This window comes from Halichoerus grypus, chromosome 4, assembly GCF_964656455.1.
Source record: "Halichoerus grypus chromosome 4, mHalGry1.hap1.1, whole genome shotgun sequence".
Lineage (NCBI taxonomy): Eukaryota > Metazoa > Chordata > Mammalia > Carnivora > Phocidae > Halichoerus > Halichoerus grypus.
Window position 1 is genome coordinate 101,574,988 of NC_135715.1, and position 19,560 is coordinate 101,594,547.

General features: G+C 35.0%; 1 protein-coding gene across 3 annotated transcripts in view; it reads left to right on the forward strand.

Moving 5' to 3' along the window:
• The window catches only part of RAB3GAP1 (RAB3 GTPase activating protein catalytic subunit 1), a 113,644-nt gene that overhangs the window by 82,268 nt on the left and 11,816 nt on the right, over positions 1-19,560 (forward strand). For all 3 annotated transcript variants that reach the window (XR_013447093.1, XM_078070716.1, XM_078070717.1), the window contains exons 18-19: positions 6,870-7,007; positions 10,328-10,555. Coding sequence is in view for 2 of the 3 variants with exons in the window: in XM_078070716.1 (XP_077926842.1) it covers positions 6,870-7,007; positions 10,328-10,555 (366 nt within the window). In the remaining variant the exon portion in view is untranslated. The remainder of the gene's footprint in view (positions 1-6,869; positions 7,008-10,327; positions 10,556-19,560) is intronic.

A 19,560-nucleotide genomic window follows, 5' to 3' on the forward strand; every position in this document is an offset into this window, starting at 1 on the left:
TGTTCTAGAACTTGGGGATTTAGCAGTAAAGTAGACAGTAAGGTTCTTGTACTCATGGAACTTATATTCATATTTTATTTAATTTTTTTATAAACATTACCAGTCATATAAATTTTTACCAGTATGATGGACAAAAGTAGTATCTCAGTGTTTTAGATTGTTTTCCCTGATTTTTGATGAAATTAAGCATCATTTAGTATGTTTATTGGCCGTCTTTTCCTTTGACTTGCCTGTCATTTTTCCTTTAGGTTGCTGACCTGTTCTTACTGATTTTTTATTCGTCCTTCATATTTTAGATATAGATCCTTTTGTTATATATATTGTACATGTTTTCTCCTGTCATTTAAAAGACATTTGCTTATTCATTGGTTTATAAACTATATATAAAGTGCACAAATCTTAAAGTATACTGCTTGGTGAGTTTTTTCATTTTTAAAAACCATGGGACAAAGTTTGGAGGATATCAGACACAAGAGTCCTCTCCTAGTGTGGCCACACAGGATATGCCTAATTCTCACTCCAGCAATGAATTGTGATCACATGTGAAATGTTTTCTACCAGAGGGACTTTTTAGAGGGTCCGGTTTTTACTGGGGGTCTGGTCATATTGGCACCCTCCGCCTAGCACATACCATAATTCCAGATTCCTAGAAGGAAAGCAGGTGTTCAGCATAAACCATATCGTTTGCATAAATAATTTAGGCACAGTGTGCCATTTTTATCAGTTCTGAGTACAGTGGAGACCCTGTCAAAATCCAAGTTTCTAGATGCCAGCAAAGGGTCAACTTTGCAAACAGGCCTTTCAAAGGATAGCAGTCTTAAGTCTGCTATGTTGAGTCTTCTCTGCATGCTTGATTATTTCAGTCATTTAAATTTGTGGCTTTTTGGTGGGTATGTAGTAGTATCTCATGTTTTTACATTTCCTTGGTGAGTAATGCTACTGAACACATTTTCATATATTGTATTCTATATATTGTCCATTTGGATATCTTCTTGGTGAAGTACCTATACGGAGCCTTTGCCTGTTTTAAAAAGTTAGTTGTTTTTTTTTTCTTACTGCTTTGCAGGTTTCTTCATATATTCTGGATATGAGTTTTCAGTCAGTTATATGTATTATAGATAATTTCTCCAATCGATAGCTTGTCTGTTCACCTTCTTAATGATGCCTTTTGTTGAATAGGCATTCTTAATTTTAATAAAGTCTGAGCGGTCAGTGTTTTTCTTATATGGATAGTGCTTTGTCTCCCTTTTAAGAAATCTTTTTCTGGGGTGCCTGGGTGGCTCAGTCGTTAAGCGTCTGCCTTCGGCTCAGTCATGATCCCAGGGTCCTGGGATCGAGTCCCGCATCAGGCTCCCTGCTAGGCGGGGAGCCTGCTTCTCCCTCTCCCACTCTCCCTGCTTGTGTTCCCTCTCTTGCTGTGTCTCTCTGTCAAATAAATAAATAAAATCTTTAAAAAAAAAAATCTTTTTCTGCCCCAGTGTAGTCTCTTATGTTTTCTTCTGGAAGCTTCATTGTTTTACTTACTGCATTTATGTTTGTGACCCACCTCAAACTGACTGTGTTTGGTATGAGGAAAAGATTGTCTTTTCTCTGTAAGGATATATAATTATGTTCCAACACTTATTCAGAGGAACTGCTTTTTCCCACACAATGGCAGTGGTGTCTTTGTTGTAAATCATATGATCGAATGAGTGTTCGTCTATTTCTAGACTATTCTATCCATTAGTCTCTTTGTCTATCCTTGTACCAATAAGATACTATATTACTACAACTTACAGTCTTTCTGTCTTGTAGTATAAATCTAACTTTGTTCTTCAAGATTATCTTGGGTGTTCATTGCATTTTTATGTAAATTTTAGAATTAGCTGGTCATTTTCCACATATAAAATAATCCTGCTGGGTTTTTAATCCATATTGCATTGAATTTATAAATTAATTTAAGGAGAATTGACATCTTAACAATTTCGAGTCCCATGACCGTGAAATACCTTTCATTTTATTTAAGGTTTCTTTTACTTTCCCTTACCAGTGTTTTATAGTTTTCAATGTAGAGGTTTTGCATATCTTTTATTAGATTTAATTCATAGTTTTTGTAATTTCTTAAATGTTATAAATGGCATTTTAAAAATTCCATTGAAATTTTTTTTCCCTGATACATAGAAACAGTTGATTTTTTATATGGACTTTGGATCTAGCAATCTTAGTACATTCACTTATTATTTCTAGCAGTTTGTAGATTATTTGGAGTTTTCTGTATACACAGTCATGTTATCTGTTAATATAGACAATTTGAATTTTGATTTTCTAACCTTTATACTTTTTAATTCTTTTTCATACTTTATTGTACTGGACCACCAGGACAGTGTTGATTAGTGTATGGATACCTGCTCTTGCTCTCAATTTCAGGAGGAAAGCATGTAATAATCATTGAGCATATCTGATGTTGATATCATTTATCATATTAAGGAAATTCTCTTCTATTCCGGGTTTTTGAGAGTTTTTATCATGAACAGGTGTTATATTTTATCAAATGCTTTTCTGCATATTGAGGTTATCATTAAGCTAATTGTGAATTTTAAGTGAAATAGCACATGATGAGTGAATACAGTGTCTAGTCCACAATAAGCACTCAGTTTTTAGCTATTATTCTTCTGAGGACTTTTTCTTATAAGACATAAGTGGCTAGTATTGCTTCTCAAGATGCAAGGATTTACTTAAAAGTTTGTAAGCAGTTTTTATATTTTGAAATGGGTTGATTAATTTTAATATTTATACAGTTGGATATTGGGATGTTTGCTTGATAATTTTAAGCATGGATTCTGTTCCATGCTTATACTGTTGGCAGGTGGCTATTATTTACAAGGTTAGTTTTTTTGTTTGACAGGCCTTATGCTTTTTGTTCATTATATCCTTTTAAAAGTAAATTATATTTTTTAGGTATTTCATTATTAAATTTTAATATTAGGACAGAATATTCTAATACTAAAAACCGAGTGTATAGTTAATCTAATTTTGTCTTGGAGCATGCAGTTGGCATTAAGGTCTTGTGGTATAGACCTTGGTTTTGGAAACTACCAGAACTAGATTTATATTCTGGCACTACCACTTATTAACGGTATTGCCAGTACAAGCTGTGTTTTCTTTCTGAGCCTTGTTTTGCTCTCTAATAAAAATAATAGGTTGGTTTGCATTTTTTAGAATTTTGTGTAAAGTTTTACTCATTTTTATTTTTGTGTGTGTAGGAATTCTTTGAGCATAATTATTTTGAGATTCATACATACTGTTGTGTCTATCAATAGTTCATTCATTTTTATTGCTTAGTAGTAGTGTTCCATTGCATGGATATACCAGTTTGTCCATTCATTTTTTTTTTTTTTTTAAGATTTTATTTATTTATCTGAGAGAGAGAGAATGAGAGACAGAGAGCATGAGAGGGAGGAGGGTCAGAGGGAGAAGCAGACTCCCCGCTGAGCAGGGAGCCCGATGCAGGACTCGATCCTGGGACTCCAGGATCATGACCTGAGCTGAAGGCAGTCGCTTAACCAACTGAGCCACCCAGGTGCCCCTGTCCATTCATTTTTTGATGGACATTCCAAAAATGATCATAAGGAAACTTTGAGGAGTGATGGATATATTCATTATCTCGATTTTGGTGATTGTTTCATGGATGTATACTCATCACATGTTCCCTTTAAATTATTATATGTCGATTATACTTCACAAAAGCGGTTAAAAAAGTTAAGTGGTTCTATGATCAGTGCTTGACAGGAAGAAAAGGAAAGTATTTCTGTTCTAACATATCTCCAGTTTGAAAACCCTATTTATTTGTTTAATAATCAAATATTAAATCCTTTAAAAGCCAAGAATAGTTTGTATTACTCTCGGTTGTTAAGGATTAAACCATGTATGTTTAAAAGCATTTGGCATGTAAGTATCCAACAAAGGTTAATTTATTACATCTTTTCCCTTTCCAAATTTTAATTAACAGTATTCCTTATTTTTAATGAGCTAGTTACATTATGTTGTCTTGGTTTGATTGGGTTAATGAAGAGTCCAAAAAAGTTATTCTGGAAGCTCAAGCATTATTTCTTTTCAAAAGGCTATACCCCCCTCATTCATTTTAGATGCTTCATTTTCTACATTCAGATTTATTATATAAATCTGGAATAATTTAAACTTATTTTTTTCTCAATATGAATCCTATGTATTTAAAAATTCATTTTTATATCTTACATTTAGGCAAATCAGGGCAGATTTTTAGTCTATTTTACTTTCTTAAAAGTTAATCTCACTTGAATTATAATCATTGTATATGTACTTACATAAAATGGTTGGAATTCAAAATGATCTCAGTTGAAACACTTAAAATTTCACACTTTAGAAGTTAGCTTAAAATGTGCCATTAATCAATTGCCCACTTCACACACACAAAAATAAGACTATATAGATCCTTGCTTCATAAGAATTCAAGCACACTTTAATATTTCTTTCATGTAGACTTAGTTCAACCTAAAATTTATGGCTAGGAAAAGCTTGAAGACTTTACCTAATATTCTAGAGCCAGGGCTAGAAGAGAAACCTATGGAGACTCTCTTGGAGCAAGACTCCTTAACTAGTGGATTGAACCAAACTAGTAGTTCTCAAAGTCAGCATCAGATAGATGTCTGAGATTCTGCCTTCAGTTTGACACTTTGTAGTTTTGCCACTTGATTTTGGGTAGGTCACTTATCTCTGTACCTCAGTTTCATCAGTTGTGAAATGCTCTGACCTCCTCTCAATGATCACATGAGATCATGTATATGAGAAAGCTTTGAGCATATTTAGAAGTGGTAGATATGAAAGCGTATGGTCCTTGGGCTGCTTGCTGCTTATGTTCCTCTTAATCATGTTCTTCTTTACTTATAGTTGGCCTGAGATTTCCAGGTGGGAGGGTTATCAGTATCTTTTCAACATCTTGTTCCTTTCTTGCCATCCTGAGATTTCAGGGCTGTAGGACAATGAAAAGTAGCTCCTTCCTAATGAAAAGACTGAAGGCTTCTGCTCTTGAGTACTGCTTCATTGGGGGTTCATATAATTTTTTTAATTTGTGGTATTTTGATATCAGTGGGAGGTTATAATTAAAACCTAACTATTTTGTCTCTAATTGCTAGCATTTATTGAGTATGTGCCAGGATTTTTTCTTCACAAGAAAGAGTCACAGAAAGCTTGAGTGATTATCCAAGGTCATAGAGCTGGGATTCAAACATAGGCACGTTTTTTTCTAGAGCCCAAGCTCTTAACCACTGTGTCATATTGCCTTACCTATTATTATTCAACCCTGAGTATCGGTGTGAGACTTTAAAAGTGATGCATGTTCATTGTACAGAAAAGAAAACAAAAATTCATAATTCCATAATCCACAGATAATCACTGTTAGAGCAGTTTCTTTCCATTTTTCCTATATCAAACAATTTTCCTATTGTACATTGAGATTCTTTCCAGTTCTCACACTATTCTAAGTAATGCTATAGTGCTATTTCTAGAAGTGGATTATTGGGTCAGAGGGCATCATCATTAATGCCATGTATTGATTCCCAGATTGTCATCTAGAAAAGCTTATACATTATGTTCTCTTCAGCAGTATGTGAAAGTGCCTCATTTAGGTTTGTTTCAAAAATGAGGATGATAGAAGAAAAAGTTACTTTCTTTTGTTTGTTGCTCTGTTTTGAATGCCATAGCTTTACCATGCTCCTACTTTATTTTTGACAGATATTTGTGAAAATTATTTATCTTTACGGTAGTGGTTCTCAACTGGGGAGTGATTTTTTCCCCCCCAGGGATATTTGGTAATGTCTGGAAACACTTGATTATCATGAGGTGGAGTGGTGCTATCGGCATCTAATAGGTAGAGGCCATAGATGTTGCTAAACATCCTACAATGCATAGGACAGGCCCACCATGAAGAATTATCCAGTCTAAATGTCAGTAGTGCTGAGGCTATAAAACCTGCTTTATAGTAAGCTGTTGAAATCTAGAATGTATTTATTGGCAAGATGCTCTAAAAAATTATTTCTCTTGTGCTTTATCTTATTATCTAGGAATAGAAAAGTCCATGTTTTTTTTTGGCTTTAAGAATGAAGCAGGCAAGCTTTGTTTGGTTAGTCTCTGGATTGTTGAGTGCTTCGTATTTCAGATATAAAATCTAATGGAATCAATTCTTAGAGAACTTTCCTAAGACCCTTTGAACAGCTTGGAATGTTCATAATGATTCTGTAGTTATGTATTCCTTTAGATTTGCCTTAGCTTCTTTTTTATTTGGGGTTACCATTAGAATCTATAATGTCCCTGGTTCTCAAAACAAAAATCCAAAGACTTCTTATGGGAATTAGTAATTAGAATATCTTTGGAACCTAAACTCAAAGCAGCTTTTCCAACATAAAACTTAGTTATTTGGGGTCTTTTAGTTGGGATTCAATTAATTTGCCTTTATTTTAATTTTCATATTTATCATTTTTTTTTCTCTTAGGAGTTACAATAAAAACCTGGTTGTAACTAACGGTGGCATATATAAACATATCATTAGAACTTCACTTCTTATCATTAAGAGGCAGGAAAATGTTCGGTGCACCCAAATTCCTCTTTTATTAATCCTTGTCAAGGGAAACATGATAATCTTATTTGTTGTGGGGGGGGGGGTCCTGAAAGTCATATTTATTATTAATTTGTTAATTTTTTATGTAGGTTCCAAAAAACTTGTGAATTTCTCTAAATTCTTTTAAATACAGATCTTGTGACTGCTAGAGCTGATATGATTGTCTTTATTCTGTTTTTATAGTTCTGCTTTTTCTAAAAAAAGCTGTTCATGAGCTTTGTCCTTTTGTGCTTCACAGGAACCAGCGCCTATGACAGAAGATCTGCTAGAAGAGCAGTCGGAGGTTCTAGCTAAATTAGGTACATCAGCAGAAGGGGCTCACCTCCGAGCACGCATGCAGAGTGCCTGTCTGCTTTCAGATATGGAATCTTTTAAGGTGGGTCACACTGTCAGAGCTTGGGAGTCTATTTTGAACTATTCTGGGATGAAGCTGTGAAAGTCACTCTCTAAAGTGGTGTGAAGGCCTGAATGTCTTTTTTATTAAACGTTTTGATTTCTTAGTAGTTACAACAACCTACATTTATCTCCTAAACGTTGTAGCCAGACTTGCTTCTTAAATTTAAAAAAAGAAAAGAACAATCTTTGAATAGTAGTCGAAAGTTGAGAATTGAATCGTTTCTTTATGTGCATTGGGATGTTTTTCTCCTTTGTGTGTGTTTAGCCAATTTAATGCATGGCTTTTAGGAAACCCTTAGGATTTAACATAGGCTGCTTCATTCAACAAACTTTCTGATTGCCTACTTTATGACTTGTACTGTTATTAGATAAGTAGGAAATACAATGTTTATCCTCAGTTATAGTCTATTGAAGTTGTGGAGGGAGATATGTAAATAATTAGGTGATGCCTTCACTTATGAAGGCAATGTCAAAAAGGTGACTGACTTTGCTGAGTGGGTCATGGAGGGTTTCTCAGAAGAGTCACCATTTAGGATGAGTAGGCATTTGCTACCTGGAGAAGAATATTTTAAGCTTAGATATAGGCTTATATTAGAACATAGAGGATTCAGAGAATGGTGACATTTAGCTTATTAGCTTAAAAACCCAGGGATGAAGAAAGGTCTTTTGTTTTTGAATTACTTATTTTTGAAAGCCGAGGTGAAGCCATGTGTATTAAAAACAAGAACAACAGCAACAAAACAACCAAGTGTGGGTAGTCTAGTGGGCCATAGGCCTTCCTTGTGCCTCCTGCTGATACTCTGAACTGTCTCCCATGCCCAGATTTTCCTCCTTGACCTGCTGCTACCTGTGTTGGCCTCCATCTCCCCATTCCATAGCCTCCAATCAGTCCTGCTTTCATGCCGTATGCCAGCCCGAGATTGATTTTTTTTCAATATAAATACCCTATGAAAACCTATGTCACTTTTATCTTCCCTGTTAGCAGATTTTAGTGACAGTAAAAGGGAATGCTTTTATTCTCTGCTTATTTACCCCATCTTTACCAAAAGAAAAAAAAATATTCAGGAAACCTCTTGAGAGGTATGTGTTTTTCTTAGAGACTAAAAAGATATGGAAAATCTGTGCATTTTGTTCTGCCATGAGACAAGAAAGACATAATTGTTTTAAGACAAATAGTTGGTATAGTGGATAAAGAGAAGACAGTTGACTCTCAGGACATGTGCTAAATCAAAAAGGTAGAAAGGGTGTATGTGCATAGTAGGAGTGTGCAGCAGCTATTTTTGTACCTGACTTCTAGCTGCCTTCATATGTATCTGTCCTTAACCTGCTACAGCTTCCTTGCAGAGGCACTTACCAGACGAAATTGCAAATTGGAAGTGTAAAAGTTGTCCTTATAGAAGAAACATATTGGCTCCTCATAGGAAAGTTCTGTATAATTCCAACACTGTACCTCAGCAAGATTGGGTTCATTAGACTGTTTTAGACTACCTTGAGTACCTACAAATCTCTTAAAACATGGTTTCAATAAAAAGATTGTATTTCAGATAGCCAACTTACACATCTGTCTCTATGTGGGAATCAGTTAATATATTTAAGGAAACATAGTCATTCTAAAATAGACATGGTTGCCTTTACCTTTTTATATAGGGGTGACTTGGTATTAGGGGCACTTAGGAGAGTCTGCAGAGCTTTGGATGAATGGTGATATGTACCTGAGGTACCTACACCTCGCAATAGGACAGGGCCTATTCTCAAGCATGTCCTTGGAGTACATACCTTAACAGTAGAAAGAAGATAAGCCATAGCTGAAGTGAGGCTTGACTCTCTCCTGGTAGCTGTATGTTCAGCCTGGTACAGTAAGGCCAGGCAGATGAAGAATTTTTGTGTGAAAAGTTGTTTTTTTTTTTTTAACTTCTGTAGTGCAGGAGTTCAGTATTATTTTCTTTAAGTTCGTTCTCTTTTCTCAAGGTCTATCTCTAGTTCCTAAGATGTTTTTGTGCAGGTGTGATGTTGCCTGGTTAATAACCAGATCTTTGTACATGAATCCTGAGTCATGCAGCAGTCTTGATCCACTGCACTTCACAGCATTTTTTGGTTGCCATGATGCCATAGCCCTTAGAAGTTGATGTTGACGACTCTCAGTTAAGGACCTTCCTCTGAGTCCTCATCCCTCAGGGGGATTTCCTAAATTGATGGGGATTGTGAAGCTGAGAGACAGTGAACTCAATGAGGAGAAATGGGCAGTTTTGCTCTTTACATTTAAGACTGACTATTCTTATGTCTGTTTTCATTTTGGTTAGAGGTTAATTTAATTTAAAAAGGAAGAAAATTATCTTCTGATTAGCACTTCCTTGTTAATGTTTATATCACTTAACTATTTCAGGAAAATAAAATAGTACTCTTGGTAGGAAGTATACATTGTGGTAGAGAATTTAACCAAAAAGGTATGTGTTTAATGTGTGCACACATATTCTTTGAGATAGTGCGTGTGTGTGTGTGTGTGTGTGTGTGTGTGTGTGTGTATCCATCTTTAGTAGTCTACTGATACATCACTGGACACTTGCAAAGACGACCTCCATGCCTTACCACTAACACTGTGAAGCTTCTCCTTTTTTCCAGGCTTGACTGTAGAATTACTTAAAGCATTTTAGCATGCATCATCATTAATTCTACAGACTTACCTACTAAATAAAAGTTTAATTAGTTGGTTTCAGAAACCTGAAAAGCAATAGTTTGAATTCCAGTTCCTTAACAGGACAAAAGCAATTTATGTGATGGTAATTTGTTATATAAAGCACAAGAATTTGATGACTAAAAAGAACATTTCTGAGGTTAGCTGATAATTATTGCAGTACCAGTAGTGATTTATTGAGGTAAAAAACGGTAGAACTTTTCTGTTAATTGTGTTATTATTCTGATCGCATTATGTATATTATTTAATTACTTGACTTGAGCTTATTTCATATTTTTCCAAGTATTGAGTAGTTACTATATTATAATTTTAAACTAACTTATGTAACTTAACAATACACTTAAGAGAATTATTTTCATTTCCCATCAACTTTTTATTTCTAAATTCATCAAATGTTTTCTTTTTCTATAAAATGGAGACAACAAAAGAAAATGCTTTTGGTACTTGAACATCTGACCTGTTTTAAAGGTGACACCCAGACTCATGTCATGTATTAGATTTTGTAAAGATTAGATAAGCTTTTTGTGAAAGTATGAATTTGTAAACAGTTTTATCATTACCTGTTGATTTTTATTTGGTTCTGCTGAAATTTTTTTGCCTTATTTTAGGCAGCTAATCCAGGTTGTTTTCTGGAAGATTTTGTGAGGTGGTACTCACCCCGGGATTATATTGAAGAGGAGGTCATTGACGAAAAGGGCAACATGGTTCTGAAAGGAGAACTGAGTGCCCGAATGAAGATTCCAAGCAATATGTGGGTAGAAGCCTGGGAAACAGCTAAGCCAATTCCTGCTAGGAGGCAAAGGAGACTTTTTGATGATACACGGGAAGCAGAAAAGGTAACTGAGGTTTCAGTATCTAATACTGGAAAGCTAACAATTTTTCTAGCATTTTAAAAATTCACTATAATAGATGTGAAATTTTGGACACAACTGAGAAGCAAAGCATTGTAATTTAATGGGCCTTTTATATATCTGCTATTCACATTTAAGATTTTAGAACTAGTTGCAAATAGGCCGGAGAATAAGACATGTATATTTTATATAGAATGCTCACCATTGAACTGTCTTATAGCATATGTCAAAAGCCTTAAAGATGGTCACATCCTTTGACCTAGCAGTTCGTATCAAAAAATTTATTAAGGAAATAATAAGAAATACAGAAATACTAATGTACAAGAATGATGTTCAACAAAGTTTTCTAGTGAAAAGGTAGATACAACAAAGGTTTCCAGAGATAAGGCTTGGTTCAATAAATATGGTATAATCATTTGGTGGACTGCTTTGTAATTATTAAAAAAACATTTAGAGGGGCGCCTGGGTGGCTTAGTCTTTAAGCGTCTGCCTTCGGCTCAGGTCATGATCCCAGGGTCCTGGGATCGAGCCCCACATTGGGCTCCCTGCTCAGCAGGAAGCCTGCTTCTCCCTCTCCCTCTGCCCCTGCTTGTGTTCCCTCTCTCGCTGTGTCTCTCTCTGTCAAATAGATAAATCAAATCTAAATAAATAAATAAATAAATAAATAAACATTTAGAGTTCTGGAGAATAGTGACATACACCTGATAACAAATTGTCCTACACACTCTCCCATAGCTCCCCCGAAACCCCATGAAATTAGTAAGAAAATAAATCTATGCTTTCAGCATTACTAAGATATAGAGACTATAGTGACCTTTGAATTAACTTTCAGTAGAGAAATAAGTCAAATTTCAATGGAGTTCCTAGTGCTGTAAGCCTGTATATAGAGAGTGGGGGCAGGGAGTCTTAAAAAGAAGAGCTGAGGGATATAGAAGACTTAGATGGAGCACAGAGTCACCCCCAGCATGAGAGAACCTGACATTAATACTCAGTGCAAAATACTCAACTTTGCAAATATGGTTTGATAGTTCACAGCACGGCTATAGAGAAGGGGCTTGAAGTGGGCAGGAATAGAAGTGGACACTCGGAGAGACACTGCCTTGGGAAGAACCAGATATATAGAGAAGGAATGATACCCCTTTGAGATAAAGCAATGATGGGAAAAAAGGAATAAGGGGAAAATTAGGGATCCTGCAGAAATGCAATAGAAATAAGAAATAAGACCGTCACCCTCTCCCCAATCCATTAAAGAAACGTTACAGAAGAGGGCACTTTTAAACTGTGACATGACTAGGATTGGTAAAGAGCAGATCATATCCATACAGAACTACTATAAAAAAGCAGAAACTGCAGATATGATTATTTGAGCTAATAAAAACATTTCCCAGAAAATTGACCATGAAGCAGAAAAAAATTGTAATGTAACACTCTGAAAGGAGTCAGGTGTCCTCAAACCAACATGGGGGATATGAAAAATCATGTTTAATCAGAAATACTAAAGCCAACAGCAAAAATGGACCAAAAAACCCCACAAAGAAATGAAACCACAGCTGGTTTAACTCAGGATAGAAGTAGAAGAATAACAACCATATCAAAAATAAAGACTAAATTACAAAGGGCCCAAAGGAGAATGGAATTACATTTAAATTTAATAAAAGATATCAAGGAAAAGCAGCAAAAACAGCCAAGAGAATGAAAATGGATGACGAGTAAAAGGAGTTGAAGAGAAACTAGTAGAAATGAAAGATAGGAAAAGTAGGAATAATATTCATTTTATCAGAGTCTTTGAAGAGGAAAAACCAAAACATTGGAACAGAACTAGTATTTGAAACTGTAATCAAGAAAACTTTCTGGAAATAAAAGAAAACCTGAGTTTACATATTGAAAGGGCTCTTTCACTAGATGCAGGGAAAAATGCTCCATAAATAATGAACTCCAAAATACATCATTGTAAACTACTGGAACTTAAATATTTATTTATTTATTTATTTATTTATTTATTTATTTTTAAAGATTTTATTTATTTATTTGAGAGAGAGAGCACAAGGGGTAGAGAGGGAGAAGCAGGCTGCCCACTGAGCAGGGAGCCCGATGCAGGGCTCGATCCCAGGACCCTGGGGTCATGACCTGAGCCAAAGGCAGACGCTTAACGACTGGGCCACCTAGGTGCCCCAGGAACTTAAATATTTTAAAAAAAAAAGGTTCTCAGGACTTCTAGGCAAAAAGATGAAAATAATTTACAAGGGAGAATTAGATAGGTATCATATTTCTCAAAAGCAAGGCAGCATGGAGCAGCATTTTCAAGAAATGTAAGCAAAAAGTACAAACCAAAGATATATATCCTACCAAGGTATCCAAATAAGGCTCTAAGAAAATTTTCTCTGAGGTTTTACACATAGAAATTTTTGTACACATGCACCCTTTCTGAGGAATCCACTAGAGTTGCCGTGTCTAATAGAACTTTCTACAGTGTTAGAGACATTCTGTAGCTGTGATGTTCGAAATTACAGCCACTGGCCACATATGGCTCTAATGAACACTTGAAATGTGGCTAGTATAACAAAAGAACTGAATTTTAAATGCCTGCATGTGGCTAGGTTCTGCCTTGTTCATATTGAACAACATAGTATAGGAGGATGAACTTGATCCAGCCAAGAGATGACTGGAGAAACGGTGAGCATTTTATTTCATTAATTTTAGAGCTAAGACTAAAACTAGGTGAGGATATGGGTAGACGAAGAAGATGGTAATCAGAGGATAGCATTTAAAATTGTCAGACCAAATTATAAAACACTTAAAGCGAGGGAATTAAGGACAGCATAAAAAGTATTAACCGCAAAAATCTCTACTAGAATAAAAATAGAAACCTTCTTAAGTACCTACAGAGTTTTTTAAAAAGCAAAGAACACACTAAATAGAGAAACACACATAGTAACAATCAGTGATCCAGTAATTCCACTGCTGGGTTACCAAAGGAAATGAAATCACTAATTTGAAAAGATGCATGCGCGCCTATGTTTATTGCAGCATTATTTACAACAGCCAAGATATGGAAGCAACCAAAGTGTCTATTGAGAGATGAATGAGTAAAGAAGATGTGATATATCTATCTATCTATCTGTCTATTTACAGTAGAATATTATTCAGCCATGAAGAATGAAATCTTGCCATTTGCAGCAACATGGATGGACCTAGAGAATGTAATGCTGAGTGAAATAAGTTAGTCAGAGAAAGACAAGTACCATATGATTTCACACATAAGTGGAATTTAAGAAACAAAACAAAGAAAAAGGACAAAAAAAAAAAAAGGACTTAAATATAGAGAACAAACTAATGGTTGCCAGATGGAAGATGGGTGTGGGGATGTGAGTGAAATAGATAAAGGGGATTAAGAGTACTTATCTTGATCACTGAGAAGTGGATAGAACTGTTGAATCACTATATCATACACCTGAAACTAATATAACACTGTATATTATGCTTCAAAAAATTAATGAAATAAAAAATAAAATACATAGAGATATGATCAGAATAAGGGTATAACCAAATTATTCCTTTAGTTTTCTGCCAATGCTTAATTACATAATTAAATTTTATTTTATCACACATACAAAAAGGTTACAAAGTAAACAGTGGACAAAGATTTACCAGGTACATGAGAGCAATAAAGAAAGCAGGGGTTATGGTCCTGATACGAAATAAAGTAGAAGTAAAGCAGAAAAGCATTAAATGATGACACAGATATGCTTTATAATCTTAAAGTGGTATTTGATAATGAGGATATAACATTTGTTAATGTTTATACACTAGATAACACAGTAGCCATCTATAAAAATAGGAAGCCACAGGAGATAAGAGAAACAGATTGAAACAGAGGATGTTGAACACATTACTCTTAATACAAGATAGTCAAGTAGACAAAACTAAAGAAAGATCGAAACAAGGTCATAAGGTTGATCTTTTAGATATATCCCAAACATGACACCTTGAGAGTAGAGACTGTACCTTTTTTTCATGTGCACATGGAAAATTCACAAATCTGATAGTATATTAGGGCCCAAAGAGAATATCAGCAGGATTCATAATGGAAATAGAACCAGTACTCTGATCTCTGCAGTAAAACTAGGAATTAAAAATGAAACAACAAAAAACTAGGCCTTCTACCTGGAAATGTAAAAGCCTTATATTAACTCTTGGGTAAAGGAGAAATACTAAGATAAATTTCTGAAAAATAATGAAAACACTATACACCTGAACCTGTAAGATATATTTCAGGAGTGCTCAAAGGAAAATCCATAGACCTAAATACCTCCATCAAGAAAAAAAACAGAAGAATGAAAATTACTGAATTAATAAATTTCTAACTTAAGTTAGAGGAAGAACAAAGTAAAACCAAAAGAAAACGAAAGGAAGGCAGTGATAAAGATAAAAGCAAAGAGTGATAAATAGAGAGCAGAAAAACAGATCAAAGTAATCTGGTTTTATTTTTAAAAAATCAAAATAGACACATGGTTGACTGCTTTAATCACAGAGGGAAAAGCATGCATATACAAAATAAGAAATGACAAAAAGTGCCAATAACTTGATATGGAGGAAATAGTAAAAAAAACAAAAACAACAACCAATACTTTGTATGATTCTGTATATAAATTTGTAAATGAAGATGAAATGGATGATTTCCGAGGAAAATACAGCATATCAAAAATGACTAAAGATAGAAAATCTAAACCGACATTTCCATAGAAGAAATAGACACAGTTGCCAAGAAATGACCCCATAAAAAACCACCAGGCCTAGATGGTTTCACAGTGAATTCATCTAAATGTTGAGAGACCAGATAGTCCCAGTGCTACTTTATTGTTTTGGTACATAGCAGTTGGAGGAAATTTCCCAAAATCTTTTATCAGAAACGTTGACTATAACATTGGTCCCTAAGTCTGATAAAAGTAGCATATAAAAAAAAAGTACAGACCAGTAGTACTTAAGAAATTGAATGCAAAATCCTAAGTGAATATACTCTCACCACTTTAAGAAAATAATACATGTCGACTGAGTACACAATGATTATTTGGAAATTTACTTATTAACTTCATTAATAGGTTTAAACAGAAAATATATCATTTCCATATATAGTGAAAAAGTCTGATAAAATTTAATACTTATTCCCAATAAAATTGAGAAATAAGAATGGGTAGATATTTTCTTAAAATGAAAAATATAGACCTCAATCCTTTTTTTTTGTTTTATTTTATTTTATTTTATTATGTTAATCACCATACATTACATCATTAGTTTTTGATGTATAGAGCTCAATCCTAAACACAGCATCTTAATAGGGGGGATCCTAGAGTTATTCTCACTAAGGTCAGGAACAAGGCAATGGTGCCTGTTAACTCCACTTCCATTTAATGTTATTCTGAAGTTATTACCCACTATAATTAGAAAAGAGAAAGCAGAAGCATAGGACTTGAAGAACTTTTTATTTGTAGATGATGTGACAGTATACCTGGAATAATCTAAAGAACCAATGATAAAAGTAATTCATACAGAAGAATTCAGCAAGGCAGCAGGATATAAAGTTAATATATCTAGTAGTATTCATATACACAAATAATAACCATTCTGAAGATGTAAATGACATTTTCTCTTCATTAAAAGAGAAAAAAATGGTAAAATACCTAGAAATAAAGCTAACCAGAAATGTTAGAAATATGAATAAAGAAAGTAGAACTGTCTTGAACAATAGATACTGCTTGTTCTTGGTTAGGAAGTCTCAACATCATTAAGGTCAGTTCTCTTTAAATTAATTTATAAATTTAATGCAGTCCCAATAAAATACCAAAAGTCTTTACTATGGAGCCAGATAAGTTGATACTCAAATTTATTTGGAAAAATAAACATGTAGGCTTAGGACTGAGGGGTTTGGAGAGTGACTGTTAATGGGTTTCTTTTTTGGGTGATGGAAATGTTCTAAAATTGATTGTGGTTTTGGTTGTACAACTATGAATATACCTAAAACCATTGGATTGTATATTTTAAATGGGTAAATTGTTATTTTAAAAAAGCATGCAAGAATAGCTAAGAATAGGGGCGCCTGGGTGGCTCAGTCAGTTGGGCAGCTGCCTTCCGCTCAGGTCATGATCCCAGGGTCCTGGGATTGAGCCTCACATGAGGCTCCCTGCTCGGCGGGAAGCCTGCTTCTCCCTCTCCCACTCCCCCTGCTTGAGTTCCCTCTCTTGCTGTATCTCTCTCTGTCAAATAAATAAATAAATGAATAAATAAATAAATAAATAAATAAATAAATAAAATAAATAAGAGTAGCTAAGAATAGATTGAAAAGAAAGAGCTATGAGGTAGGTGTTTTGGGGGGGGGAGCGGGGGGGCGGGCAACTAACCCAACTAGATACTAAAACATAGTACATAGCCTCACTATTTAAATAATGTGATAATGGTGCATAGACAGTCCAGTGAAACCGAATAGCAAGTTCATAGATGCATGTAGAAATCTAGTATATGATAAAAATGGCATCTCAAATCACTGGTATAGATGGCCCTTTTACTTTATTTTACTTTATTTTTTAGAGGGCGATGGAGGGGCAGCGGGAGAGGGAGAGAGAGAATCTTAAGCATGCTGTGCATGGAGCTGGACTCGGGGCTTGATGATGGGCTTAATCTCACAACCCTGAGATCATGCATGACCTGAGCCAAAATCAAGAGTTGGACACTTACCTGACTGAGCCACCCAGGCTCCCCTAGGTGACCCTTTTAATAAACTGTTTTGGGATAACTGAATAACCATTTGGCAAAAGATGAACTTAGATCTGTTTCTCATACCACACACAAGAATGGACTGAAAAAAAGCCAGAAGACAAACGATAAACTGAGAAATATTTGTATACTGGGAGAAATATATGTATTACAGTTAAAGGGCCAAAATACTCTAGAAATATGGGCAAGAGGTCTGAGGAGATAGCTCATCCCCAAAAAAGATAATTACCCTTAAACTTTTCAAAAGATGTTCAACTTTATTCATAATAAGAGAAATGCAAATTAAAAAACTTCACTGAGATAACATTTATCACACATCACATTGGTGAAAATTTAACAGCTTAATTAATACTCAATGAGGCCCTGAGGCAACAGCTCTCATACATTACTGGTGAGAGCCAGGATGATACAATCCCCATGTGGGGAGGAACTTGGCAGTATTTAATAAAATTTACATATGCATTTACCCTTTCACTCCAAAAGCAATCCCACTTCTAGGAATTTGCACTAATATTTTCAACAGTACAAAAATAAAGATGCACTAAGTTGTTCATTGCTGCATTAATTGTAATTAGAAAATAGTGGAAACTCTCTGTATGCCCAAACTTAGGAGCTTTATTGAAGACTGGTTTATCTACATAACTGAGGACTAGACAGCTGTTAAAAAAATGAGGAAAATATCTATTAAATGATAGCAATTTCTAGGATGTTTTTAAGAGAAAAGTAAAGTGCAAATGAATATATATAGTATGCTTCATTTTGTGTAAAAAAGGGAGATTAAGAAAACATGTCTATTGATCGTCATAAAAAGAAATTTATCTTCACAAACAGAGAACACTGAAATTAGTTACCCAGAATGGTTGAAAAGGGAGGAAAAAATAGGAGTAAAAGGAATATGGGAGGGAATGACATTTAGGAAAGAGTATACTTTCTGTATACTTTTGACTTCTGGAAAAATGTTAATTGTCTACATATTCAAAAATTAAAATAAATCAACAAGAATGGAAAGAGGGGAAATGACCAAAACTGAAAGCAAGCTGAGATAAATTAGTTCAGGTATATATATATATATTTTTAAGATTTTGTCAGAGAGAGAGAGCACAGCAGGGGGATCGGCAGGCAGAGCCGGCAGAGGGAGAAGCAGGCTCCCCGCTGAGCAAGGAGCCCGATGGGGGGCTCAATCCCAGGACCCTGGGATCATGACCTGAGCCGAAGGCAGACACTTAACCACCTGTCCAGGTGTATTTTAAATGAATAACATAACCACACTGAAATGGGGTCGGAGTTAGGAGGAGGATCTAATTCAGTAATTTATGATCACATAAAATATGTTTGACTGTATACCCCCAGGTATGGGGAGAGGTGGGAGAGCACTGCAAACAAATCCTAAACTCTATTTTCTAGATTTGTTTTTTGTAGTGGTGTTGGGTAAGCAATTCTGAAACTTCTAGGTGGATTATTGTTTGATTAAATGAGTAATTAAATGTGTTGGTGTTGTTGGAAGCCAGAATTCTCACTGTAGAAGTCAGATACAAACATGGAATTGAGGAAAGCAAGGAAGACCAAATGGCAGTGCATTGGAAATGGCAGTATTGGTGTGGACCCATAGGTTTCTAAAGTATGGATAGATAATGTGGGTATGTACATAGGCATAATAATATATATTTCCTAGCTTTTTTCTGAAGGGGTCTAGAAACAGTGACATCTCAGTAGCAGTGAACACATATATATTGATTTCTAGAACATTCCTCATTAAAAGGGACCATGCTTTCCTCAGAGAAATGGCTGATTTCAGAATTGGGACAAGGAAGGTATGAGTGTGGAACATTATATGTTGCCAGAAAATAAGGAACTGCTTAAAAGAAGATAGGGGTATATCATAAGGAGGTAGTTTGAAGGGACTCTTAATTGCCAAATCTGGACAATTTGAATGGCAAATAACTAAGGACAGTAATGAATTCTAAACTATTGGGAAAAAATCGGAACCCATGGGTCCATATTGACAATTTGCAGATAAAGAAATGGGAGAGAAGGGAGGCGTTTCAGCTCAAAGATGACCAATAAATATGGAGGATATGCTGGAGTAGGAAACTCTTCATTTTACGACCATATTCATAGTAAAGATTGGTTCAGGTGAGAATCATCAGTAGATGTCTAGGTGGAAATCTGGGTGAAGAGCATCATACTTGCATGATTTTAAAGTGTCTCTCCAAGACAACTGG